This window comes from Grammomys surdaster, unplaced genomic scaffold (genome assembly GCF_004785775.1).
Source record: "Grammomys surdaster isolate TR1022 unplaced genomic scaffold, NIH_TR_1.0 125889, whole genome shotgun sequence".
Classification (NCBI taxonomy): Eukaryota; Metazoa; Chordata; class Mammalia; order Rodentia; family Muridae; genus Grammomys; species Grammomys surdaster.
In genome coordinates, this window is record NW_021620714.1 from 2836402 (window position 1) to 2862853 (window position 26452).

General features: G+C 45.1%; 1 protein-coding gene across 3 annotated transcripts in view; it reads left to right on the forward strand.

Annotated features, from left to right (window-relative positions):
• Positions 1–688: 688 nt before the first annotated feature.
• The window catches only part of LOC114608288 (kalirin), a 110133-nt gene continuing 84369 nt past the window's right edge, over positions 689–26452 (forward strand). For 2 of the 3 annotated variants that reach the window (XM_028752227.1, XM_028752228.1), the window contains exon 1: positions 689–934. In XM_028752227.1, the coding sequence (XP_028608060.1) occupies positions 850–934 (85 nt within the window). In that variant the 5' untranslated portion in view covers positions 689–849. The remainder of the gene's footprint in view (positions 935–26452) is intronic. The other variant, XM_028752229.1, reaches the window with a different exon arrangement.

A 26452-nucleotide genomic window follows, 5' to 3' on the forward strand; every position in this document is an offset into this window, starting at 1 on the left:
TCACCGGAACTAGCAAGCACCTCTGCTGGTGTCTTTTATAAATTCTAGGCAGGGTCCTGCTATGCAGCCCTAGCTCTTCTTTAACTCCTGAACCTCCAGCCTCAGCCTCCCTAGTCATGGACCACCACACCCGTCTGTTTTCATCTTGTTTTATTTTAAAGAGAAAAACTGAAGTTCAAAAAAAGCAAATTGTCTAGCCTAAGGTCAGACAGTCAGTGGCAAAAGTGAGCTTTGAACTGTAGTTTTTATTACGCCAAACCCAGGAAGCTTTTGCACATGGTTTTAATAGGGAGCTGATAAGGAAGTGAGGGATCTCTGCCGTCATTAGCTGTACCCATTAAAAGAAAGGAAAGAGATTTTTAATGAGAGGAGATGAGGGGAATTTGATAGGGACAAAGTATTCTAATCTACCCCTCTTCCACCTCTTTGGCCTCATCTAGTTCTGTATTATAAGCTAGAGTTGATTATGGTAGCCTTTAGAAATCCCACCTAAGCTTCTGTTTTGCGGCAGGGGATCTAGGTAACCAAGCTCTAAGTACTTGCTGGATACCCGCAACCACACAGGCATATTTGCCTGTTTCATAAGGCTCAGGGACGCTGCCGGCCGCGTCCCCAACCAACAGCTGGACCTTGGAACTCCGCCCCCTTAGTCCCTCCCTTGCCGCCTGGCCCCTCCCTCCTGCCTAAGGTGGCCCAACTCCCTGTAAGTCCCAGCACCGCCGGGGTGCGGGAGGAGGACTGCAGGCGGGAGCGGGACCTGGCTGACGGTGGCACCGAAGTTTCCTACCGTCGCGCTCTCACCCCGGCCGGCGTCCGTGCCATGCCGGAGCACTGGGGGCGCGCTACAGCATGAAGGGTGGCGATCAGGCTTATACCCGAGGTCCCTCTTTGGGCTGGCTCTTTGCTAAGTGCTGCTGTTGCTTCTCTTGTAGAGGTGAGTAGCATTTTAACCAGGCTGGCGGTACTAAGAAGGCAATGGGGTGAGGGCTCTGGAGAGAGTGTGCTGTGAACCGCCTTGGGCTCAGTTTCCCAGCGAGGAGATCGCGTTTGAGCTGGGAGTTGCAGTTTGGGGACGCGGTTACTTCCCAGCGAGTTTGGACTGGGGGGGATGCGGGTATAGAGTAAGAGGGACTTGGTGAAAGAAGCACAATTCAGTGCTCATTTACATATGGATCTCAGCTTCGAGATTAACTGGCTACTGGCTGGAGGAATGTCTTTGACACCGTTGTTTTCCTAAGTAACAATTTTCTTATGGGGCTGGAGATCACTTTTCTCTGCTTGGGCATTCACAGACCAACGTGGATTTACAGCTTTGGGCCAGACGTTGGCTGGCTCATTAATTAACCAAGAACTCTTTTGTGGACCTAATTAGGATTGTATTTAATTATTCTGCTAATTTTAATGTCATTGAAGAGACTGGCAGGAAGCAACCAGTTTCCCCAAAGCAGTTTGCAAAACAGGGTGAGAAAGGATCTCAGAGGGAGGATTATGGGTTGTGAAGCAGAGAGAGAGAGAGAGAGAGAGAGAGAGAGAGAGAGAGAGAGAGAGAGAGAGACTGACTCCTGAACTGTTCATGCCACTTTACCATCTCAGCTGGGAAGGCAGGTAAAGAGTGTTTATGTAGTTAGAGATGAAAGACCATGCCCACCCCACCCAAATTTTTTTCACCTATTAGGCTTCTGCCTCCAGCCCTGTTTACAGAGCTTCAATCTAAAACTGATCTCAGCAGCGCTCATATCACCTTTAGAAGGAAGTACCCAGTGATCCATCCTCACAAGCTTGACAAGTTCCCAGCCCAAAACAGATGTGTGGCCACAGAGACTAATGAAATCCCAAGGACCTTCTTCTATGTCATTAAGGCTCATAATCCCAGCAACAGATTCTCTCCGTGTCTTCATTAATTTGAACAGCCTGACGCGGAGCTGTATCCTGCTCCAATCGCTGCTTTTGTGAGGAGGAGGGGTCGGAGTGGGCAAGGACCGTTCAGAGACTAGAAACGGTGGCTGGGAACTGAAGGGAGGGAGTGTTACGGAGGAGAGGAAGCCGGAAGCAGCCAGTGGGATCTGAGTGGATAGGTTTGCTCTCAAGTCTTTGCTGCATTAGGGTAAAGGGTTTCCAGGCAAGATTTCTTGGGAGTCTGTTTCCTGTCAAAGAGGAGTGTAGTGTGGGGGTTTGGGCAGTGGTTATGTCACTTGCAGCTGGCCTTCTTGGATCCACATGGGGCAGTACTGTTTTGTGAGTCGCCCTGGCTCTCCATTGCTGAGTAGAGGAATGCTGGGACCTGCAGGCTTTGTGGCTAGGAGAGGGGCGTGGGAAAGGGGATGTTGCTAGAGTTAGCTGGCGCTGCCGTAAACCTAGGACTGAAGTTGGTGAGAGGCAATGAAAGCAGTTAACAAAGCTGCCCTCCTGCTCCTTCAGACTTCCACTCCTTACTCTTAACTAGATTTCAAAGGTGTGAGGATGGAAACTGAGTTCTGACCTTAGTTGTAGGGGCTGGGCAGAGTGAGATAGCATCTGAGGCGCACTGTTCATCTCTGCCCTCCCTCAGAACAGAGAGATGGGAGTCTCCACTCAGCCCCAGGGCATCAATTCAGCGGCAGACAGAAGATAAGGTCCACATTGAAGCTGTCTGCATCCCATTGCCTAGAGCCCAGAACTTTGTGGGAAGATGCCCTGCTGCCAAGGAAAGGACACAGGGAGAGGTTCTAGTGGAGGGTGTTCACCAGCAGGAATTATCTGTCTGCCTACTCAGTGGAACCAGTTTCTCAGGTCTTACAGACCTACTACCATTGAAAGGCAGTTTCCCTACTTCCTTTTTTTTTGTTTGTTTGTTTGGTTTTTGTTGTTGTTGTTGTTGTTTTGTTTTTTGAGACAGAGTTTCTCTGTGTAGCCCTAGCTGTCCCAACTCACTCTGTAGACCAGGCTGGCCTCGAACTCAGAAATCCGCCTGCCTCTGCCTCCCAAGTGCTGGGATTAAAGGCATGCATGTGCCACAACTGCCCAGCCCTACTTCCCTTTTTAAATAAGACAACTCATCAATTTTGTCTCTTTCCCTGCTGCTGAGAGAATTTGCTCTCTTGCTGCCTGACTCTGAAATGCACAGGTCAGAGTCTATAGCTGTGGTTCCCTAGGCCAATGGGCTTTGGCAACCTGGTTACTAGTCATTCAGACTATGAGGGGCTTAAAACCAGAAGGAGCACAGGGTGAAAGAGATGGTGAAGTGGAAGGTGGTGCTAGTTTGTTTGTTTGTTTGTTTGTTTGTTTGTTTGTTTGTTTTGATTTTCTGATTAAAGCTTAGGGGACTTTACTGAATTTCTCTGGGCAAACCTTTGTAATCTTAGTTGGTGTCACTAGGAAAAAAGCTGGTATTCAGTAAATGCCCATCTGTGGCCTGTAAATTTCACATTTGAGGAAAGCACACACTCACTTAGTTGGGCTTGCCTTTTGACGTGGGAAAGTGAAGTTTCCCCTTCCTTACTTGCTCGTTTATATTTTGGTTCTGTTGAGTACAGGAATATTACAAAGATTTGAGGAAAGATGAGCTCTCCTTCCTACATTGAGGTCCAGTATTGAAGGAAATAATAAAAGGTCTACCCCTTTTCTTACAAGGTGAGGAGAAGAAATGAGACATTTGCAGCTTCCTTTTTGAAAGCAAAAACAAACACAAGTGAAATCATGCCCTAAACAGAAAGAAAAGAAAGAAATACCAGCCCGTGTGTATCTGAAGGACCGTAAATCATCAGTGCCACATGCTGTGAGGGGACTGGGCACTGCTATGGCTAGCCAAACTGTCCTTAGAGCCTGAAGAAATGGGTCAGTTTAAGAGAATTCTTCAGTTACCGTAAAGTAAAAAAAGAAAAAGACAAAAGACATCTGGGCTAGCAAGCAAGCTCACTCAGTGTGTAAAGTTACTTGCAGCCAAGCTTGACAACCTGGGTTTGATCCCTGGAATGTTCGTGATGGAAGGAGAGGACCAATTCTTTCAGAGTTGTACTCTGACCTCCACATGCAAGCTGTGTTATGTACCCACCCACCTCTACGATAAATAAATAAGTAAATAAATAAATAAATAAATTTAACTAAAAAATTATTGTTTAAACCTGTGCGGCAGTGGTGCATGGCTTTAATCCCAGCACTTGGGAGGCAGAGGCAGGCAGATCTCTGAGTTAAAGGCCATCCTGGTCTACAGAGTGAGTTCTAGGACAGCCAGGGCTGTTACACAGAGAAACCCTGTCTCAAAACAAAAAACAAAACAGAAATTGTTCAAAATCCTTTCGGTGTGACAAAAAGGATTTCAAATCACTTGAAGACTATATGTCCCACATATATAGTCCCAGATCCTTCTAAAAGGAAGCCATTTTAGGACCCTCAATTTTCCAGTCAACTTGTAGCTTTGGTTCTGTGGACAAGTATCCCTTCTGGCAAGCTTTTTCTCACCACCATCCATCCTTCTTGTCATGTGCAGGGTCTTGTTTACATATGTGTATTGCAGTTTCCACGTCCTTGTATTTGAAGCCTGATGCTATCGTCTCTTTCCACTCACACTGAGACACTTTAGCAGGCTGAGCATCTAAGAGGGGAGGGTGGCAGTGACTTAGTCCAGATGAATCCATTCATAAGGTGCTGGGTGACCCTTCCGTGGTCCTTGCAGAACAGGGCACTTAGTTCCTGCTTGTCTCTGGCATCTGAGGGTATAGATGGGTTTCTGGAGAGTTACAGGGTATCCAAAGGCGTCATGGTCTATAGTTATCTTACCCTTTTCTGTCTTTTCCCAGATTCCCTAACCAGGAACCTTATGACTTGATGTGATATAGTTCGTTTTATAGACTGCATTTTATATGTGAAACCACCAGAAAGGTGTTGATAACTTGGAAGACGTACCTTATGATACTTTAACTCACTACACAGGGGACAAAATCTTTGTGACACCATGCGACATCATCTTCTAGAAGTTACCTTAACCATTGTCTTAGTTAGGGTTTCCATTGCTGTGAAGAGACACCATGACCAAGGCAACTCTTATAAAGGACAATACTTAATTAGGGCTGGCTTACAGTTTCAGAGGTTCAGTCCATTATCATCAAGGCAGGAGCATGGCAGCATTCAGGCAGGCATGGTGCTAGAGGAGCTGAGAGTTCTGCATCTTGTTCTAAAGGCAAACAGGAGAAGACTATCTCCCACATGGTTAGGAGGAGGGTCTCAAAGCCCACCTCCACAGTGACACGCTTCCTCCAACAAGGCCACACTTATCCCAACAAGGCCACACTTGCTAATAGTGCCACTCCCTGGGCCAAGCATAATCAACCCACCACAACCATGAAAACTAAATTTACCATTTGACGTTCATTTCTTCCCCAGTATACTTCTTGGGTCCCTTCATCCCCGTTGGAATACCCCAATGTGGGAAGAGGTAGCATATACACACACTGTCCCCAACTCAAATCCTATGGTATTCTTTACATCTCTGACTTCCATACCTCTCTTAACTAGGGAGAAGTAATGAGATATCAGCTTTCCCTAGATAACGGTTATGGCTGCCAGGTCATAAATCCCACGTTGGAATAGAAAGTTTAAAATGCAGTTCTTGTGTCATTTATTTATTTATTTAGTTAGTTAGTTAGTTAGCTTCCAGGTAATTTAAAAGTCGGCAAGCAGATGAACATTAGAGATTATCCTGGGCTGGAGAGATGGCTCAGTGGTTAAGAGCACTGACTGCACTTCCAGAGGTCCTGAGTTCAAATCCCAGCAACCACATGGTGGCTCACAACCATCTGTAATGAGATCTGATGCCCTCTTCTGGTGTGTCTGAAGACAGCTACAGTGTATTCATATATATTAAATAAATAAATCTTTAGAGATTATCCTAAGCCCATAAAATTATGCTGTGTATACACCTGACTCCAGAGGTCTTGATTTTTTTCCTCATGATGTTCATTTTAGGAACCTTAACATACACTCCTCTTCCTCCCAGAAACTTTACCCTATCACTTTTGTTAAATGATGATTTTTATCATGCCAACTGTATAGAAATATACACTATACACTATGTCCCAAGATCATTCAGGACATACAGGGAGTAGATGGTAGATCCAGAATCCATCCTGACAACCTGCCTTGCACATCTAAACTTTTAATCAGTTCTTGAAAAACTATAATAACCCATTAACTTCAGTGTGTGATGTTCCTGTCGTTCTGGGCATGGGATCATCTACTGGAGCATGGTGGGCTTCCTAACAGCCACACCCTTAAAGAAAACTGACTCTCCCACTCGTCTACAAGACCCGTCAACTGTTGGTAGTTCCTTAGTTAGGGACGGGGACCCCTGAGCCCCTTCCTGGTCCATGCTAGAATGTTAACTGGTTTGACATGCACAGGCAACCACAGCTGTATGAGTTCATGAGTGTGATGGTCCAGTCACATCCAGTTTGCACCTGTCCTTCCCAGCCTCTGGCTCTTAAAATCTTTCTGCCCCTTCTTCTGTGATGGTCTCTGAGCCTTGGGGAAGGGTGTGCTATGGATGTACTAATTGTGGCTGAGCATCCATTACTTACTCTCTGCGCTTTGACCTGTTTGAGTTCTTGCATTAAGCACCATTCACTACACAAACTTTGTGGAGTTGTGGATTTCTGATGTGTGAGAGCTCCGGTAGTCTCCAGGTAGAGAGATTCAGTGGATTGTTTGATACTGTGTCCACTTGACAAAATAATAGTAGTAGTTTCACCACTAGGGCCTATGAGATTCACGAACATTAGTTCTTAGGCGGATGTGCAGTTATTGGACATGTGTGGAACGAACCTGAAATTCAAGCAGTTGGCTATCTTCATAACATTAGGGCCACTACTGCACCCAAGTGTATCTCACGCCAGCGATCCTTATTGCAATCACAGGGTTCACTGCTGGATAAGAGCGTTAAGGATTTTTTACGTTCCAGAGCCTGCATAATACCTTTCAGTACTATGAAATCTAGCCAGCAGGGGAAACGCTTCCTGGTCAGTACCATCTTGATTCCTTCATGTCCTATGTCTAATTCGGCTTCATTAATAGGGGCATTCTGGTTTGCCCTGTCTCTTAAAAACATTGCTCCTCTTCAGTGGCTGTGGGCCTTGTGTTATCCTTCAGATAAAACCCCAGACCCAGTCCATCCACTCCCAAAGAGTCCTGGAGAGCCAAGGTGCTGAAACCTGGCAGGAAGAGGGAAGGGGTTGGTGTGTGTCTCAAACTGAAGTGCCAAAGTGGAAGTTAGAACAAACAGGAAGTCCTACTTGTCACACTCCTCTAGAGGAGGAAAAAAACCGTAGCAGAACTAGAATGCCTTCCCAGGAATCCTTCCTCCACTCCATCTCCTGGGAATGTAACATCTCATCACTGAGATGTCACTGAGATGTGCACAGATCACTCCCCAGGGGAAGCTTGGATGTTGACTGTGGAATGATCTGCTGTTCCTGGGGTTAATGGTACCATCTGCCTGCCATTAGAATTAGATCTACCTGCTTTGCTCTAAAGACTCTTCTATCCAAAGATGACAGTGTATGTCAGCGTGGCTCTTTATCATGCCTAGTAAACAATCGTGACGTTGCTGTTGTTTGTTTTCATCCCTGGTTCAGTTTCATTAAAAGAAAACCTTCTTTTCTTGCCTAGTTATTTATTTATAAAAGACTTACTATGTAGCCCAGGTTGGCCTCAAAGTCCTGGCCTCAAACCATCCTCCTGCCTCATCCTCCTACCTTAGCCTTCCAAGTAGCTGGAACCACTGGCATGCGTCCTTAAACGCACGGTGGAAGTGAACCCACAAATGCATTCCTCTCATTCCATCTTTGACTGCACCTAGTTTTATGTAATACCGTTTTAATTCACTTGACAAATGTTTGTGATCTGACTGCATGCTAGCCCTGCACTAGACACCTGGGAGAGGACGGACTCATGGTGTGCTTGCTGCATGCAGTAGGCTGCTGAGAGGATCAGTTCAGGTAGATGTCTGTGAAGACTCAGCACAGTACCAGACATGGGACTCACTTGTAAATGCTTCAGTTAATGACTGTAGCATGCTGGTTGAGTCTCTGGCCTCTGGGTCATAATGGTATAAATCTGCATCCCTAAACTATTTAATAGTCCTGTCTCAGACCATCACCACTGTAGTTCGGTGTTGTGGAGAGTAGTCAAAATAGGGAACAAAAATTTGTCATCTTCTTTTTAAAAAGTTTAAATCAATTTTAAAACCCATGAATACTGCTAGTGTCATAATCATTTTATTTCATAAAAGAGTTAACCAAGGCCTGAGAAACCTAAGTGACCCCTCGTTGTCCTTCTTTTGAGTGGGAACACCGGTGTTGTTTTGTCTTTGCTGGGAATGGAAGCCAGGATCTCACATATGCTAGGCAAGTACTCTACCCAGCACTGTGTCATTTTTGACTCTTAGATCCTGAGAACCCACATTCACTAAAAAGAAAAGGCCATTTTCTCCTGCTTCTTGACCCCAGCTAGCAATCTAATAGAAATGTTTGTCCCTCTATGATACAGCTACTGTGTGTGCAGATCCTTTGATACTTCTCCAGACTGTTTCTGCCTGGATTGGAGGGAAAAAACAAAACAAAACCTACACCCCTCCCTCCAAAGTTCTTGGTGCTCAGCTGAAGTTTAGATAAGGTTGCCTGTATCTTTCATAGGTAAGGGGCGAGTGTTAGTATTCTGTCTACACTCCACCTCCACAGTTACCTGGCAACAGCTAGGTAGGCCTGCCCACTATAAAAGGGGCTGCTTGCCCCCTCCTCTCTCTCTCTTGTTCCTCTCTTGCCCCCTTGGCCCCACACCTGCAGGCTTCCCTCTCCTCCCCCCTTCCCTTCCCCCTCTCTCTACGTGGTCATGCCCGGCCTCTATCCCCCTCTCTCTCTCTCTCTCTCTCTCTTAATAAACTCTCCCTCGTGGAACCATTTGGTCTGCTGTGATCTGTCCAAGCTGCGCGAAAAATCTTTTCAGCGAGGTGCCTTGGCTCTCTGCCTGGTCTTTCTCAGTGACTAATAGGACTCATCTTTCAACTTCTGTAGGTAGTACCACTTTCTGTGTGGTACTTCCTGGAAGGAGGGGAGCCCTGGCTGCACCCTGAAGTGGCTGCCAGTGGCCTTCCTGTAAAAGAACAAAGCTTAAGAGTTTTGGAGCTTGTTCTTCCACATTCTTCCTGCTCCTCTGGTGACCAAGGTGAGGAAATTCAAGTTGGAGGGAAGGGAAGCCCCTTCTGTTGCTGGGTTAAAGCAGCAGCTACTTAGCATCTGTTGCTCTGTGGCTGTTAGCATACAGAGGAAACTCTGAGAGTTTCCTCTTTCAGAGCAGCCGGTGTATCATCAGATCTCAGGACATCCCTAGCTTCTCCTTTTCCAGCACTAGACTCTGCATGTTGTTAGGGATAAAGGGGTATTATCTTCTCCATCCACATGGAGTCAAGCTTCTCTGTTAAAAATGGTGCTAAACAGTCCATGCAGGCCAGTTTGTACAGCCTGGCTCACGCCAGTGCTGTGAATCTTCTCTCTCCCTCTGGCAGAATGCCTGGGAGCAGCTGGGCAGTGGTGGCGCACGCCCTTAATCCCAGCACTTGGGAGGCAGAAACAGGCAGATTTCTGAGTTCGAGGCCAGCCTGGTCTACAGAGTGAGTTCCAGGACAGCCAGGGCTACACAGAGAAACCCTGTCTTGAAAAAAAAAAAACAACAACAACAAAAAAACAGAATGCCTGGGAGCAGAAGTGACCTAGTGTGGTCAGTCAGGACAATGGTAGACATGCTATTCTCAGCCCCCAGACTCTAACAGTTTGTGATTCAACAAGCTCCCTGGTGGTCATAGCCCCTGGGGTGAGACACAAAGGCTTAGTACCTCTGATGTTTGCATTTCCTCTGGCTTCCTTTCTCTTTCTGGTTTGTCCACCCCACCCCCACTCTGTCTCTCTCTCTCTCTCTCTCTCTCTCTCTCTCTCTCTCTCTCTGTCTCTGTCTCTCTCTCTCTCTCTCTCTCTCTCTCTCTGTGTCTCTCTCTGTCTCTGTCTCTCTCTCTCTCTCTCTCTCCCTCTCCCTCTCCCTCTCCCCCTCCCTCGCTCACCCTCGCCCTCGCCCTCTCCCTCTCCCTCTCCCTCTCCCTCCCTCTCCCTCTTCCTTCCCCTAACTCCTGAAAGAAAAAGCATTCTGTATGAGAAGGCCACCTCTCCCCTGGGGAATTCTTGTTTTGGGAAGTCCAGGAGGCCTCCTTGGCATTCGCTGTCACTGGGCTGGAGGCTGGTGGGGGAGAGGGAAGGAGGAACCAGGAGCTCTGTATGCTTCTGGGAGCTTCCTGAGCCTATGGGGTAAGGATCCAGTAAGAACTGTGTTGCCTCCTTTCTCTTCCACAACAAAACCAAATGTTAGACAAAGGAAGACTTGGCTACAACTCAATTCACTTCTTTCTATGCAAATTGGCCCATAATTTACATAATGTTTTAGAATTTGCTTTTATTTCACCTAGTTAACGTCTTCCAGGTGGACTTTCAGGAATTTGCTGTTATTGTTGTCCTGGAACTCACTCTGTAGACCAGGCTTGGAACTCATGAGATCTGCCTGCCTCTGCCTCCCTGAGTATTGCCCACCACACTCAGCAGGATTTTTTTTTTTTTTTCCAGAGATGGTGCTGGCACTCAGAAAGTTTTACATGCTGGGCAAGGGTACTATCTGTAATCTCTGTCCTCAGCCCTCCAGGATATTTGGGCGGCCATATTGCTGCTCTGTAAACAGACTTGAGCTAGAAAACTGCTGGTATGAGTTTTGTGTAGCTGGTAAAGCTTGTGGGAAGCTCTGAGGGAGGGCTGTGGGTTATGCAGATGTTTCTGAGATGGCATGTGAACACACTAATGCTTGGATGCTTGGCCTGGAGTTTGTCTCCCTTCCGTACCTTCCTTTGTTGCAGAAGTAGATTTTCTGTCCCCTCGGGAGATCTGTGAACTCCACAGGCTGGAGCTGCAGAACTGACCCTCCCTCCTCTCTTCTGTCATGTGATTAATCTCAAAACACAGGTTCAAGAGTTTTGTGTTTCTGTTCTTCGAGACATTCCTTAAAATATAGGCCATTAAATCCATGTAAATGAGAAGGAAGGGTCGATTTCTTTTTCTGTCTAGAAAAAAAAAATAGGTACGTGGAAAAAAAATTAAATATAGGCAAATGAAGATAAAATTCCATCCCTTAAACATAACAACTTGTAGAGCAGTAGTTCTCAACCTTCCTGATGCTATGACTCTTTAATACAGTTCCTCATGTTGTGGTGACTCCCAGCCATAAAATTATCTCATTGCTACTTCATAACTGTAACTTTCCTACTAAGCAATGTCTCAGTTCCTAAGACCATTGGAAATATGTGCTTTCCAATGGTCCTAACCCACAGGTTGGGAGTGTGTGATGTGTGGACATTTACAGGGGTTTCAAAATATTCTAGACTGTGAGAACAGATTACTAACCATTGGTGTTTGAGATTGGCTCATACTGGTTCCTCCCTAGAAGGAACCAGACACAACACACACCCAGGAGCTTCCTATTTCATTTGAATACTGTTCATCTCAAACCTGGGACCAACTGCAAACTGAGGTGCCTATTTAACATATCAAAGCAGTCTTGGCCACCAGACTCTCCTATCATCCCTCAATCTCTACCTGTTTACAGGGTATGGCTGGCATATCCCCCCCCCCCCCCCCCCCCCATCCATGAGCTCCACAGCCCAGGGCTGGGCTGCCTTCCCCATTCACTCTGATCTCTCCCAGATGTTTCTGCCTCTGGCTGTGCTCTCCCTCATATCTGCAGTAAACCTTCTCCTCTACCACACCTAGGAACAGTCTTGTCCTCCTTTCCTTTCTCTTTTCCATTCATCTGGTGCCAAACCCCAGGTCCGCTTTGATATGTTAAATGGCACTCTGTTGGCCGTTTGTCCGGGGTTTGAGACCTAACAATACCTAGATGTTTTTTAAATCCTGCATCAGTGCATATTCAATCACCTTCCTTATTTGAAGTGATTTCTCATTTTGCTCTAAACAATATTATAATGACAACCTGGCCATACCTGCATCCTAAGGGCAGATGAGAGAGGGGGTTCTTCACCTGGGGGACATCTTAACTTGGAGGCTCATTTGCTCTCCTCCCAGTAGTCTCATACCCTTTGAAAGGAGCGGTGTGCTGGGTTTTGTTTAGGATTATGGAAAGCACTCTCTGGAACTTGGAATTTCATGGCTCCCCAACTGTTTACCTCTGTTTACATTTTCTGAATTAACTTAATTCTTTTATATGAGAAAAATGCCCTGGCTCTGTGTATAACAAACTAATACCTTTGATTCTTGGGCTATGTACTAATATACAGAGTCTAAAAATAGAACTGTACTTTGTGGTTCTGCATTGCAAGGTGATAGATTGCCGTAGTGAGAGAGGCTGGGTCGAGAGCCACAGTGACTGAATGCTGGATCGGCTGCTTTTCTCTGCGACCTTGGACAACTTAGATTAATTTTTTTTTTCTTGTTTGTTTGGTTTGTTTTTTTCCTGGAAAAAAGAAATGACCATGGAATCTATTCATGGAGATTTTTGCAAAGCATAAATGAATTGACAAATATAGACCACTCAGGCTGGTTTATTGTAAGTGCTAGGGAAGTGTCTGGTTGTTACGGAACAGCCAGAAGTCCCGAGTGTCATGTTCAAATGATTTCAGCAGTTCCTGAATCATGTGGGAAGTTAAGGCATACACTTTCTGTGTCACTCCAAAATGTTGGGACTACCGGAATTCACCAGGTGTCAAAGACAGTATCAAAAAAAAAATTTTTTTTTAATTAAAAAGGGTAGAGTGCTTCAATTGTTTTAATTGATTCCATGTTAGAATGGAGATAGTATTCTGCAAGTCCTTGTTGTGCTGAGTAAATTCGGAACTAGTACTCATAGAAAATTCTAGATGATACTAGCTAGATTCATGCTCCCAAATATTTTACAGTCCAGCTTGGGAACTGATTGGTAAGTATGAAACAGTTATAGCAAACAAACAAGAAAAGGAAGAATTAGTCACCAAGAACAAGAAGGCTGACATTCCAAGTTCCTACCTGATTGCTGATTAATGTAATTGAGCAGCTACTAATGGGGTCATCTGGGAGGCTTCCCAAGGCACAGCAGGCAGGTAAGGGCTTGAAGTGAAGCTAGTCCAAACTGCGATGTCCCTCTGCTGCACACACCAGCTTTCAGAGACACAGTATCAAAAAAAGAATTTTTTTTTTAATTAAAAAAGAATGTGGAGTGCTTCAATTATTTTAATTGGTTCCATGTTAGAGTAGAGCTAATATTCTGCAAGTACTTGTTGTGTTGAGTACTATACATTGTACTTTCGCCTCTTTCTATTTTTTTGGTGGAAACTGGGGAGATGACTAACTATAATACTAACTATAGCAGATGACTTGGCCTTTGAAGGGGAAGGGTAGTGAAAGCAGAACGCACCTGCCTCTTTGTTTGGGCGAGGTAGAGCAAGTTGGTGGACTGGATCCGGCCAGCAGGGAGCCCAGCTCTTTGGGAAAAAAATCTAGGACAACGGGGACCCAGCAAACTGGAATTTCCTCCCAAATTCCTGAAACTATGCCTTGACCAAAAATCCTGTCTGATGGAAGCCACTTACAGCTAGTGTTCACAAATGTTTACTGGGATTCTGGGGACCCTCTACCACTCAGGGGACCCACATCCATCTAAAGCCACAACTTGGTCATCAACAACCAAGAGCCAAGAGCTAGCTCCAGCTGGTTTTGCTCTATCAGAGTCTGCCTGAGTATCCAAGCAAATCCAGAAGACTTTTGAAGACTTCCAAGGGGTTTCCTATGACCCCTCCAGGCCAGATGGAAGGGAAGATCAGTTGTAATTTGAAGCCAGGTATAGACACCTAGTGTGGTCCAGTCAAACTGAGGACTATGTAGTCCACACAGGCCTAGCAAGGCCTGGTCTCCCAGGGTGTGTCTGACTCCTATGGTCATGGGTAATTCCTTCAAGGGCTGGGAGACAAATAGAAACCAAAGCAGAACAAAGCTCTGCCCTCATCTCTTTACAATGTAGATGGAGCCATGGATTAGGTTCCTGTGTGTGTGTGTGTGTGTGTGTGTGTGTGTGTGTGTGTGTGTGTGTGTTGTCTCTTACACAAATACATCTTCTGTGTGCTCTCAAGTCAAAATAAAAATAAATGGGACATTGAGACTGTCCCCTCACGGGATGTGGAAATGGATTTTATTTGGGCAACTGGGGCCCTGTCTGAAAGAGTGACATAATTATTAAAAGTTGTGTTGCTGCCTTTCATTTGGGCCCCTGACACACACTGTTTGAACTCTGGGCCATATTTAAGGAGTCTTTCCAAAAGGCCTTGCTAAGTATTATGGGAGAACACAAAGAAAATACAGTCAAAGAGCATAGGGCCAGATATGGCTGTGGAGTTTAAGTTTTGGTACCTTGCTTGAAGCTGGTTTGTTTCAGTAGCTCAGATAGGCTGGGCACTGTGTCACACCATAGTCCTAGAGCTGGGACCATCACCTGAACCAGGAGGTCAAGACTAGCCTGAGTAGCACAGGGAGAGTCTCATCTCAGAAAAGAAGGGGACTCGGGGCTTACATGGAAGTCTTTGCTCTGCAAGCCCTGATCATCTGTGCTCTCTGGCCATAAAGGGCCATAGTAGCACCTTTACTTCCTCCTTCATGACCTTTGTCCCTATGGAACTGTCAGCCTGTGACCTGAACCTCATCTTAGATATCTTACCACTGGGATCTAAATGAAAACCAGCAGACTCCCCTTCACTGCCTCTCACCTTGGTCCTTTCCTCTCATCCTGAGCACCTGTCTGCAGGGGATGAGCTCTTGTCCTGAGGTCTCACCATCCACAGCTCCTGCCTCTCTCAGGACCCGCCACCACAGTCATGACCCACATCTCAGATGCGTCTATGGACCCCTCTTTGGATAAATTGTAGATGTGATTGTGGGCTGCTGTTCTAAGTCAGTTCTGAGATCTTGCCCAGTTCCTAGTCCATCAAGGGCTTTAGAACCCAGAGATGGGGTTAGAGACATGGCTTAGCACTTAAGTCCAAGAAGACTTGGGTTTGATGTCCAGCACCCACTTGGCAGCTCACAACTCCTGTAACTCCTGTTGTAGGGTATCTGATGCCCTCTTTTGGCCTCCATGGACACTGCATGCATGCAGTACACAGACATGCATGCAGGCCAAACACCCACGCACATAAATAGTAACAACAAAGGTTAAAAATAAAAAAAGGAACCAGTGATAACCATGCTTGTTCATTTGTGTTCTGCCAGGAACAGAAACCTCAGCAACCCTTGTAGGGTTTGTTTCAGCCTTTCTAATTTTTAATCTTCCAGCTCTTTGTGATTTGGTTTAGAAATTCTGTCCCTTCAGCCTAACAAATAGTGCTTCCATTTGAGAGCGTCAGCAGCCAGCCCTTCTATAGTGACTCCCTCTCTCCTCACACAGCTAGTGATCCAGCCCAGTCCCAAGGAGGTGGTCAGGTCTAAATTTAACTCTGACCCTTCTGCCAGCTAGGCAAGCCAGACTCTGAGAGCAAAACCAGAGCTGGACTGTTCCCAGGGTGTGTGTATGTGTGGGAGGGAGAAGGGGTGGTGGATGAGCCCTTCCAAGAGCCTAACAGCCCTGGGAGAAGACGAGGAGGAGGCCAGGGTGGGGGAGGACCACAGGTATCACTGTTGGCCTTTACCCTCGCTTGTCTGAGTCCCTTAGAGAAAGTCCCTTGCATTCTCTGCCCTCCCAGATTCCTGCCATTGTAAAGTGTCAGTGACTTAACTTAGTGAACTTGTAATTGCCATGGCTACTTGCCAAACATTATGCCACAATTATGTGTTCACCTTTGTCTCCTAATCCAAAGACAACTGGTCCCAGGTTCACGAGATAAAACCTGCTCATTGTGCTATGTTGATAGCTTGCTGGCTTGAGGCTTTATCCAGTTGGCATCTTCTTCTGTACCAGTGGATACATATAGCAGAGACAGGGCAGGACCAGTGTCTGAAGTCCTGTTTGTAGAATGGCTTTGCCAAGCCAGGCACTGAAAATGTGTAACTGCAGAGCACTGAAGGCAGTTTAGTCAATACATTTGCCTCGTTAGGATTTAGCCACACTTTCCATTAGTAAGTATGGTCGCATTCAGCACTCTGTACCATAGACTGTGTCTATGAGGTCCTTCTAGAGTGGGATCAGGTTATGATTCATTGTTTCTATCTGATGTGTGACAGATGCTTAGCAAGCAGTCCTAAGACAAGTTGAAGAAGCCGTGTTGAGTTCCTGTGTCTTTACAAAGTACCTTCACTGGAAGTCAAGAGGCAAAAAAGAGCAGAAAGCTTTTGTGGGGAAGTGCCTGGTTAGTGTCACAAGTGGACTTGACTGGGAAGGGAATGTAGGTCAGCCAGCTCTCTGGGGCTCATCTGTCTTTTCTCTTCTTTTCTTTTTGCTTTTTAAGTAAAAGATCTAATCATGAGCAATTCTTTTGGCTCAAGTCACTAAGATCCAAGAGGATCAAGCTGAGTTTCTCCCCCGGCATCAGTGCTCCTTAAGTGTGCCAGCTCTGTCTGGTAACCTGACTTCCATATTCCAGTTCCTTCCACGGTCTGCTTTAGAGATTGTAGGTTGTGAGGATTCAGGCAAAAACACACAGTTCCTGGCTCCTGAGCACAGAGGTTGCATGGCAGACTCTAGCTTGAGGGCAGTAACGTTCTCCCCAGAGGCAGGTTTTTTTTGGTTTTTTTTGGTTTTTTTTTTTATATCTTTACAAGGCTTTCATTCCAGAGGAGCTCCTGGGTGGGGTGGGCGTGGACGAGTGAGCACTGCTTTCAAGGAGACAGACATGGGACGTGGGCCTCCTGTTCCGGTCAGTCTTTTGCCTAATCTTTGGAGTATTGGAGCCTCTCCACTGTTGATCTGTAAATCTTGGGCTGGTTCAAGGTGATGGTTCTCCTAAGAAATGGTCTCCTCTCTCTCAAATCCTGGAAGCCAATGTGTTGGATTCTTTTTTTTTTTTAACTTTCCTTGTTTTTTTTTTCATACGTTTGTATATGTGGTCTATATGTGCATGTTTTTGTATGTTCACTTATGTATGCATGTTCCTATGGAAGGCCAAATTTGATGTCAGTACTCTGCCTGGATGACTCTCCACCATGATCTTTAAGGACAGGCTCTCCCACTCTAACCCAGAGTTTGCTAATAGTGTAGTCTCACTAGCTAGCTTGCTCTGAGGGTCTCGTGTCTGTCTTCTGGAATTATAGGTGGGTTGCCATGACCATGTGGCATTTGTGTGCATTCTGGAGATCCAAGCTCCAGTCCCCACGCTTCCAAGGCAGGCTGTTTAACTGCTGAACCATCTCCCAGCCCTGTGTTGGATTCTTTGAGCAGTTTGTTTGTTTGTTTGTTTGTTTGTTTGTTTTGACAAGCCACTACTAAGGGGCTTCATATCTCTTCATTGTGTGTCATAACTCTGCACTCATGTTCAAAGCACATCCTCTTAGACATGTTCTTTTAATTACTATAGTTATCTGCTTGGCTCTGATAAGTATCTGACCTGCCATCTACATCTGTTTAATTTCTGTTCTGTCATCAGAACTAGATTGGCCAACTACAGCTTATTATATTTAATAACCACATTTCTCACTTTACACACAAAACCCAAAGAAACTTGATTCTTTTGTGTGAATGTACTACTGGTTAAATTAGTTTTTTGTTTGTTTGTTTTGTTTTGTTTTTGTTTGTTTGTTTGTTTTTTTGACAAGGTTTTATTATGTAGCACTGGCTGGTCTAGAACTCTTTTCTGTAGACCAGGCCAGTCTCAAACTCACTGAGATCAGCCTGTCTTTGTCTCCTGAGTGCTGAGACTAAGGGCGTGCATCACCACGTTTTTGTTATTGTTGTTGTTGTTGTTGTTGTTCACTTACAACTTCACATTTAGTGGGGAAGAAGATGTCCTGAATTTCTTGGGCCCATCTAAATTGTATCACATCCTCCTCCTTAAATTAATCTTTCTAGTCCAGAGAATGAAATATCTGTGTTATTGCAAGACACACTGCTGAGGTAGAGACTGAGAAGGCGGGGTTTCACCTCTGAAAGCCAGGAAGTCTGGAGAGCTCTTAGGAAGAGCAGGCATGCTGGGGAGACAGCCAGCAGATGCCCTCCACAGTGAATGTCAACCTGGGTCTGATGGGAAACGGGGGTAGTTTAAGAACCACTGAAACACATTCATGTTTCCTGGTGCTCAAAGGACAGAAAGACAGGCCGTGCAGAGGGGGAGAACTATGTTCACTGAGGTGTCATGACGAAGAAGCACCTGGGTCTTAGAGGGTCAGGGTTGGTGTTCTTTATCTAAGAAACCAAGATCACAGCACAGAGGGCACAGAGGCCTGGGTAAGGAAGGAGCTTCCCTAGCAAAGACAGACAGACAACAATGCGTGGTGTGTACTGCAGTGTCTACTGCCCTTCGGCTCTGCTGTTCAGCCTACTCATTTCCCAGATGTGAACACTGAGGCTCACAGACATGAAACCATTCTTTCCAGAGCAGGTGGCTAACTGTGTTGAGTCCTGGCTTCTCTGAAGTCTCCTCTCTCTGGAATTACCCTGCTGCCCGCCTCTGGGTGACGTTCCTTTGGTTTTTATTACTACAGTAGAATCGTATTAATACAGCTCCCTGTTGTCTTCTTTTAGCCCTAGGATGGGGTAGCACTAATAGAAGCAGCCTTTCCGTAGGGTGTTAGTTTTCATTTGTATCTGTAAATGTGTGCCACCAAAGCTCTAAACATAAGCATTGCCTGGTGTACACACACACACACACACACACACACATTTTCATACCCTAAATAGCACAGACCTAGAAGTGTTTGTCTACTTTTGCCAACATCTGACTGTGATTATCTTTAACCACAGGCACACTTGTTTATCTCTTAAAATAGTATTGCGTCTCTTGAGGAGGCAGCTCCAAGCTGTCACAGCCTTCCCAGCACCCTGCCTGATCTACCTGTCTTCCCCAGCAGCACCACAATCAGGATCTGTTTCTTCCCTAGGAAAATGACCTGGAGGCCAGACCCAACGCGCGCGTGCGTGTGTGTGTGTGTGTGTGTGTGTGTGTGTGTGTGTGTGTGTGTTACAGGCCGACAAAAGTCCTTTTTTTTTTAAGCATGGGTTCTCCCTCCCACCCCCCACTCCTCACCAGCATAGATAGTAAAGATATGTATGACTGGGGATATGTCTCAGTAGTAAAGCAATGGTATAGTGAATTTGCCTAGCATGCACCATGCCCTGAGCTCAGTCCCCGGTACTGCAAAACAAAACAGACAAAATTTGTGTTAGTCTGTTGGGTCCTTTACTTTAAATTAAAATTGCCACATATTTCTTTATTTTTATTTATTTCTGTGCATGATGCATGTTCATGTATGTGTGTACATATACACTTCTTTTATCTGTAAGAGCAAGGACACATGTCCCATGGCACACATTTCAAGGTCAGCAGGTAACCTCAGGCATCTGTCCTTGATCCCCACCTTGCTTAAGACAGGGTCTTTGTGTCGTTTGCCACATAGCAGTCTGGCTGCCCCCAGCCTCTCCCTCACAGCAATTGCAAATGTTTGTCATTGTGCTTGGCTTTATAAGGGTTGTTGAGATTTGAACTCGGGTCCTCATGCTTGTGCAGCCAGCACTTCCCCCACTGAGTCATCTCTTCAGCTCAGTTCACAACATGTTAGCTTTGAGCATAATAAAGATCAGTATCAAAGAAAACAATAGCGCACTTGAGGGTCTCTCTCTAAGCCTTTATGAGTAGGATAAAGGACATGGGTATGTGTGGTTCTGCGTTCTGTGCCTTAGATTTGGATTCTATATTGAGATCCCTTTTTTGAAATCGGGGTGGCAGACTGAAAGCCCAGTTAAGAGCACTAAATGAGTAAGAGCCAGGACTGCCTTTTGGTATGTCAGGCAACATTGTGGCTGGGGCGCTCTAGAGTAGACCGTGGAAGTCTAGCCCTCTGAACCCTGGAAGGAGCCTTTTCTGATGCCTCTGTTGAACTATTTCTGTTCCCCAACCACAAAGGCTGTTTCTGCATAATCTTGTGATAGATTTCAAAGTTGAGGTGCCTAATGGTGGAAAATAGGTTTGGGAGATGAAGGTTTCAGATGAGCTCATAAAAGCCCTATAAATATTGTTTTATGATTCTTAAAACAAATTATTCCATTAAATAAAAGGGGAAAGTTCTGTGCAATTTCCATTCTATTGGGCTTGAAAATCTGCAGATTTTCCTCTTCCTAATTCAAAGTTTCATCGAGGTATTTTTAAATTCATTTTCTATGTAGAGATAATAGGTACATTAGGATACTTTCATTCCTTTCTGCTCCTTAATCTGGATGGCGCCCCAAACCACAGAAGGCGTAGACTCTGAAGCCCTACAGGCATGCCTTGAATATCAGCCCTGACATTTACTGACCCTGTGATCCACCATAAGGAGCTTAACCTCTTCATGTCAGTCTCAGTGGTAAAATGGGCAAACACTAGCACCTGTGTACACAGAGAATTGTTGGTGAGAAGCAAGAATGACTTGCTTCTTGCAGGAGTTGCTTGCATCTGAGGTGCTCAGCACGTCTGTGTGTTGTATGTTCTCAGCACAGGACGGCACAGGAGAGTTCATAGAGATGCCAGCAATGCTTGCACATTATGAAGATTTTTTTTTAATGCCACCAAATTAAGCATAGTTTTAAATGGTGATTTTTTTAAAGGTATGTATATCTTACTGTGATTTAAAGTAACAAAATAAAACCCCCTGGAATAAGTAGATATATGAACATTATGAAGAAGCAGGACTTTAAAAGGCAGATTATTAAGGTAGTCCATTAACATATAAATAAAGTGAGTTTGACCAGATAAGCTAAGCCAATCAGTGGATTTGAAGTACTTGAGGTTTTTTGTTTGTTTGTTCTCTCTCTCTCTCTCTCCCTCTCTTTCTCTTTCTCTCTTTCTCCACATGTGTATGTATGCACATGTGCACATGCATATTTGGGCATGTGTTGCAGTATGTCTGGAGGTCAGAGAGCAATCTCAGGTGTCCATCCTTACCTGCCGTCAAGTTTGAGGCTGCCTCAAGGCTGTGTTCTTCTCCACGTGCTGGAATGAGCATCTCCATGTAGGGCCAAGAGATGCACATCACAAGGGCAGCCCCTCCCTTTCCTGCCTCTGAACTAGCTGTGCCCTTAGTCATTTGTGTGTCATTTCCACAGCCGCTATACTGGGGACATTAGAGGCAGTTCCTTCAGTCTCAGTTTTCTGAGACTTAAGGTACCATGCTGTATTTTACTTCTTATTACTGAGTTTTGGTGCTCTAGGTTATTTTAGGTGTCATGTATTTGTCATGTACTCAAGGAGCTTAAATTTTTTTTTTTTAGATTTATTTTGTGTGTATATATATATCTTTTTGTTTGTTTGTTTGTTTTGTTTTTCGAGACAGGGTTTCTCTGTGTAGCCCTGGCTGTCCTGGAACTCACTCTGTAAACCAGGCTGGCCTCGAACTCAGAAATCCGCCTGCCTCTGCCTCCCAAGTGCTGGAATTAAAGGCGTGCACCACCACCGCCTGGCTGTGTGTATATATCTATATCTATGTGTGTGCATGTGTAGTTTGTCTCTATATTTGTGTGAGTGTGTGCACACATGTTTGGGGGTGCCTAGAGAGACCAGAGGGTGCAGAGCTTTGATCAGAGATCTCAGGTGGCTGTGAACTGCCTGATATGGGTTCTGAAAGTTGAACTAACTCAGATCTTGCTGTAAAAGCAGCAAGTGCTCTTAACTGCCGAGCCGTCTCTCCAGCCCCCACAGGTCTTTTTAATTTAATAAACACCTGTTATCCATCCATGATGGAGTCTGTTAGAACACTTGAGAACAAAGTGGTAGATCAGCACAGCAGATAGATCTGCCTCTAGTCCCACCCCTCCCTTTACACACAAGTGCATTCTCCTTCAGCCTTCAACACAGGTGCACATACATGCACACACATATACATAGGTACACATACATGCACACACACATACACAGGTGCACATACATGCACACACATACACAGGTACACATACATGAACACACACAGGTATACATACATGCACACACAGGTGCACATACATGCACACACACACATACACAGGTGCACATACATGCGCACACACACACACATACACAGGTGAATACTCACAATGATATCCTTGACACTGTTTCCAGCTCTCCCAGGTTTTACTAGAAAACCTATCTCTGGGCACCCTCCGATTGTCTCAATGCCTTGCTAACACCTCCCAGTTCTCCCTAGCATGAATGTCTTAGAAGTTAGACAGTGTATTCATGCATTTGTTCAGTATCTATTATGGAACCTAAATGTAATGAAACTTAAATTCATGGTTGTAGAAAATACACAGAGAAACAAATCACATTGGTTGGAGTTTGTGCACAAGGCAATCAGTTAATGTTCTGTTCTTCTTTAGGGCATTCCTCAGTCCTTAAACTTTGGCCACAAATAATTAGACTGGAATGTCTCTCACCTTTGATGGGGGATTTCTCATTGATGGCTGTAAGGGGCTCAAGAACCACCTAAAAGCCAGAACACCAAGATCTCATCCCCCACGGCCATGAGCGTGGTTTGTTTAGTCACTGAGATAGAATGCACAGCGAGGGGTGTGGCTAGGCTTCTTCCTTAGTTGTTCTGTGGTCTTGTCTCTTAAACATTACAAAAAATTTAGCCTATAAAAGATGAAGCTGAAAATTTCTTTGGTATTCTTGCTGGAAACTATTTTTCCTAGTATTGTATTTCCAAACCACATCATACATAAGAAATTCCAGATGAATTCCAGGCAAATGTGATAGATACTATGTAAAGGAAGTTAAAACTAACAGAGGCTAGGAAGAAATGCTTATGACTTATATAATAGATAAAAGATTAATGTCTAAAATTCTTAGACTTCTTGTAAATCGATAAGAAGATAAGCTAGCCATCCAGTAAGAAAAAACTCGGCATAATTTATGGAGTAAGACTTTAAAAGGAAAATAAAGCACTGGAGATGTATCTCCCTGACAGAGGATTTACATAGTGTGTGTGAGGACCTGAGTTCCACCTGCAACATGAAAGGGGGCACTCAACTTTAAAGGATTTTTTTTTATAGTTTTTTAAAATTTATGCTTATGAGTGTTTTACCTGCATGTACTTGTGTGCAGTGCCTGTGGAGGCCAGAAGAGGGCGTCAGATCCCCTGGATCTAGAGGTAGAGACAGTTGTGAGCAGCCATTGTGGGTGCTGGGAATCAAGCTCTGGTCCTATTTAAAAACAAAAACAAAAACAATGCTTTTAACTTCTTTCCAGCCCTGACAATAAATTTTTGAAAAGATAGTATAAATAGTAATCAGAAGAGGACAAATAAAAGCAAAGATTATTTCTGACCCTTATGCTGGTAGGAGTATGAATTGAAATCATTGCTCTGAAATGTTTTAGAGGGCCACTTGACAGAATATATAAAAGCTGAGTTAGCTCAAACATAGAGGACTGGATAGCACAGGGACTGTGGGCTCACTCCCCAGGGCAGGACTGGATAGCACAGGGACTGTGGGCTCACTCCCCAGAGCAGGTACAGGAAGGGAGGGGAAGGGAGAGATGTTTCCTGGCTCATCAATACCCTGACTCAGGCTGTAATCCTGAAGAAGCTCTCTTTGTCTGTGTTCAGGGGGCCAAAGAAGGTCACCTGGGTTTGTGTATTCAGTTATGTATTCAACAGCAAATTGCTAAAAGTGGATGGAACCCATGCTAGGTCTGCCTGCCATCCTGCCTTCCAGATAGCTCTGGTCCCAACCGTGGCCCCTGGGAACTGAGTTTCCTGCTGTGAGCCTGCCTGAGTTGCCAGGAAGGGCAGGATCTGAAGTAGTCACCCTCCTGGTCAATAATGACACACAGAAGTCTACCTATAAGTACATTTTAACCATCTGTCTCTGAGGCTTAAGGTAAAAGGACTGTAGAGATGGTCTGCTGTAGTTTTGTTGGGTATATTAGTGATTTATGCTAACCTAAGATCATGCCACTGCTGGCAAGAAAGCTAGCAACCACATCTGGGCTCTCGGTACCCAAGGCTCCTATGGCAGAGCTGTTACTCTTGCTATTAGGAGATTGGGAGCCCGGGCCCTGGCTGCCATGTAAACCCCAGGAAAGGGTACCCTGAAATGCATGGGCCGCCCAAGGCCTGAGACTTGCTAATGAGAGTCCATAGACGAAGAAAGTCATCTATATTTACGCTTGAGATTTAGGTCATTGACTCCATAATTACACCATTCTACACACACACACACATACACACACACATACACACACACACATACACACACACACACATACACACACATACACACACACATACACACACACATACACACACATACACACACATACACACACACACATACACACACAGACACACAGACACACACACAGACACACACACACATACACACACACACACACATACACACACACACACACACACACACACCAAAGTGAAGGTGAAATGAATGTTGTGAAGTGGTAAAGGTTGGGTTACAGAAACTGAATTTTCTTCTATTTTTTTCCTGTAATGACTACGTGTAACTTCTACAGTGCCCCCACCCCATCCTTTACATTCTCCTATTTCATTTAAGGATTTTTATTTGTTGTGTTCATGAAATATTTTCTAACCTGAAGTCAGAAATGGGTGAGAAATGTTAGGAGTCAAAAAAAATCCCTTCCTGAGTTTCCAAGTTTGGCCACCTAGGGCCTGAGAGTCACACTCGTCACACTTAGGAGTCTATTTGTGTTTGCAGTAGCCAGAGTCTGTCAACTTCTGTATCTGTGACCAGTTGGGACCAGGGGGTTCTGAAAGGATTAAGGAACAGCTAACAGTGGGAAAGAGAGTTCCTCCTCCTGTAACTTCTTTTTTTTTTTTTTTAAAGATTTATTTATTTATTTTATTTATGAGTACACTGTCGCTGTCTTCAGACACACCAGAAGAGGGCATCAGATCTCATTACAGATGGATGTGAGCCACCATGTGGTTGCTGGGATTTGAACTCAGGACCTCTGGAAGAGCAGTCAGTGCTCTTAACCGCTGAGCCATCTCTCCAGCCCACACCTCCTGTAACTTCTGTCCTGAGGAGAAGCAAGGGGAACCCATCCAGGCAGGCAGCAGAGAGCACAGCATGCTTGTGGTGTGGACAAAGCAAGCTGTCCTGTGGGCCCAAGGCCTGTGGACATTGCTACACTGCAACACAGTAGGAGTCATTATTGTTGTCGTTTACTGTTATACAACAGCCTTTTCCTTTTTTTTTAAAAAAAAGATTTATTTATTTATTTTATTTATTATGAGTACACTGTCGCTGTCTTCGGACACACCAGAAGAGGGCATCCAATCTCATTACGGATAGTTGTGAGCCACCATGTGGTTGCTGGGATTTGAACTCAGGACCTCTGGAAGAGCAGTCAGTGCTCTTAACCGCTGAGCCATCTCTCCAGCCCCAACAGCCTTTTCCTATTGCTTTAAATATTGTCATCTCAGAGGTAGATCACAAGTCTCTTTTTACAGATGAGGGAAGCAGGGTTCATAAGGAGTAAGAGGAAAAGCCAGATTTCAAGTCACAGAATCATCTTACCTCCCAACGGGCTTCAGGTTTCATCCACACACACCAACAGGCACACAGCCCCACCCCCTGCTTCCTTTGACTTCATTGAGTACTGAGAGGTATTCACTGTGTGTGAGCTTGCTATGACATCATCTTCTCCCCAGTGTGTGTCAGAGTGTTTCAGTTCACGTCAGGGTCTCTCCTGGTTGCTAGAAGCACAGCCATGAAGCAGATGAAGCCACTGACCTCCTAGAGCTCGCACTCTGGTGAGAACATAAGGACAAACAAGGAATGAATAAGTGGATTTTATAGTAGGTGTCTAGAAATATATCATAATAATAGAGAAATTTGAGAATGAGCAGGATCAGTAGATCAATATTAAAGAGATAGTTTGCTCACAGTTCCCAAGAGGAGGAACAGGTCGTATGTGGCCCTGGGCAGAAGGTTGTACAGGCGGAGAAGGAAGGAGAGAGCTGAAGTCTACTGGGGACAAGGCAGGAAAAGCAGGTTTTGATCTGACTAGTTTGAATCATTTCAGCGGGCACTAGAGCGTAAGAGGCTGTCCCTATCTATCTGGTACCTGGCCCTGGGGTACTCAGGGAGGTGGAGGGTAGTCTAGGGAAGTAAGGCTGATAAAGGAGATCTGGACCTGGACCTGGATTGGTGACTTTGCTGATAAGAGTCACTGACTGTCTTGAGGAATTAGCTAGCTCTGAGTATAGCGCTCTGCTAGATCAACAAGGCACTGGATATCAAAGGGAAGAACAAATATTTGAGAAATAACGAGATACAGTTA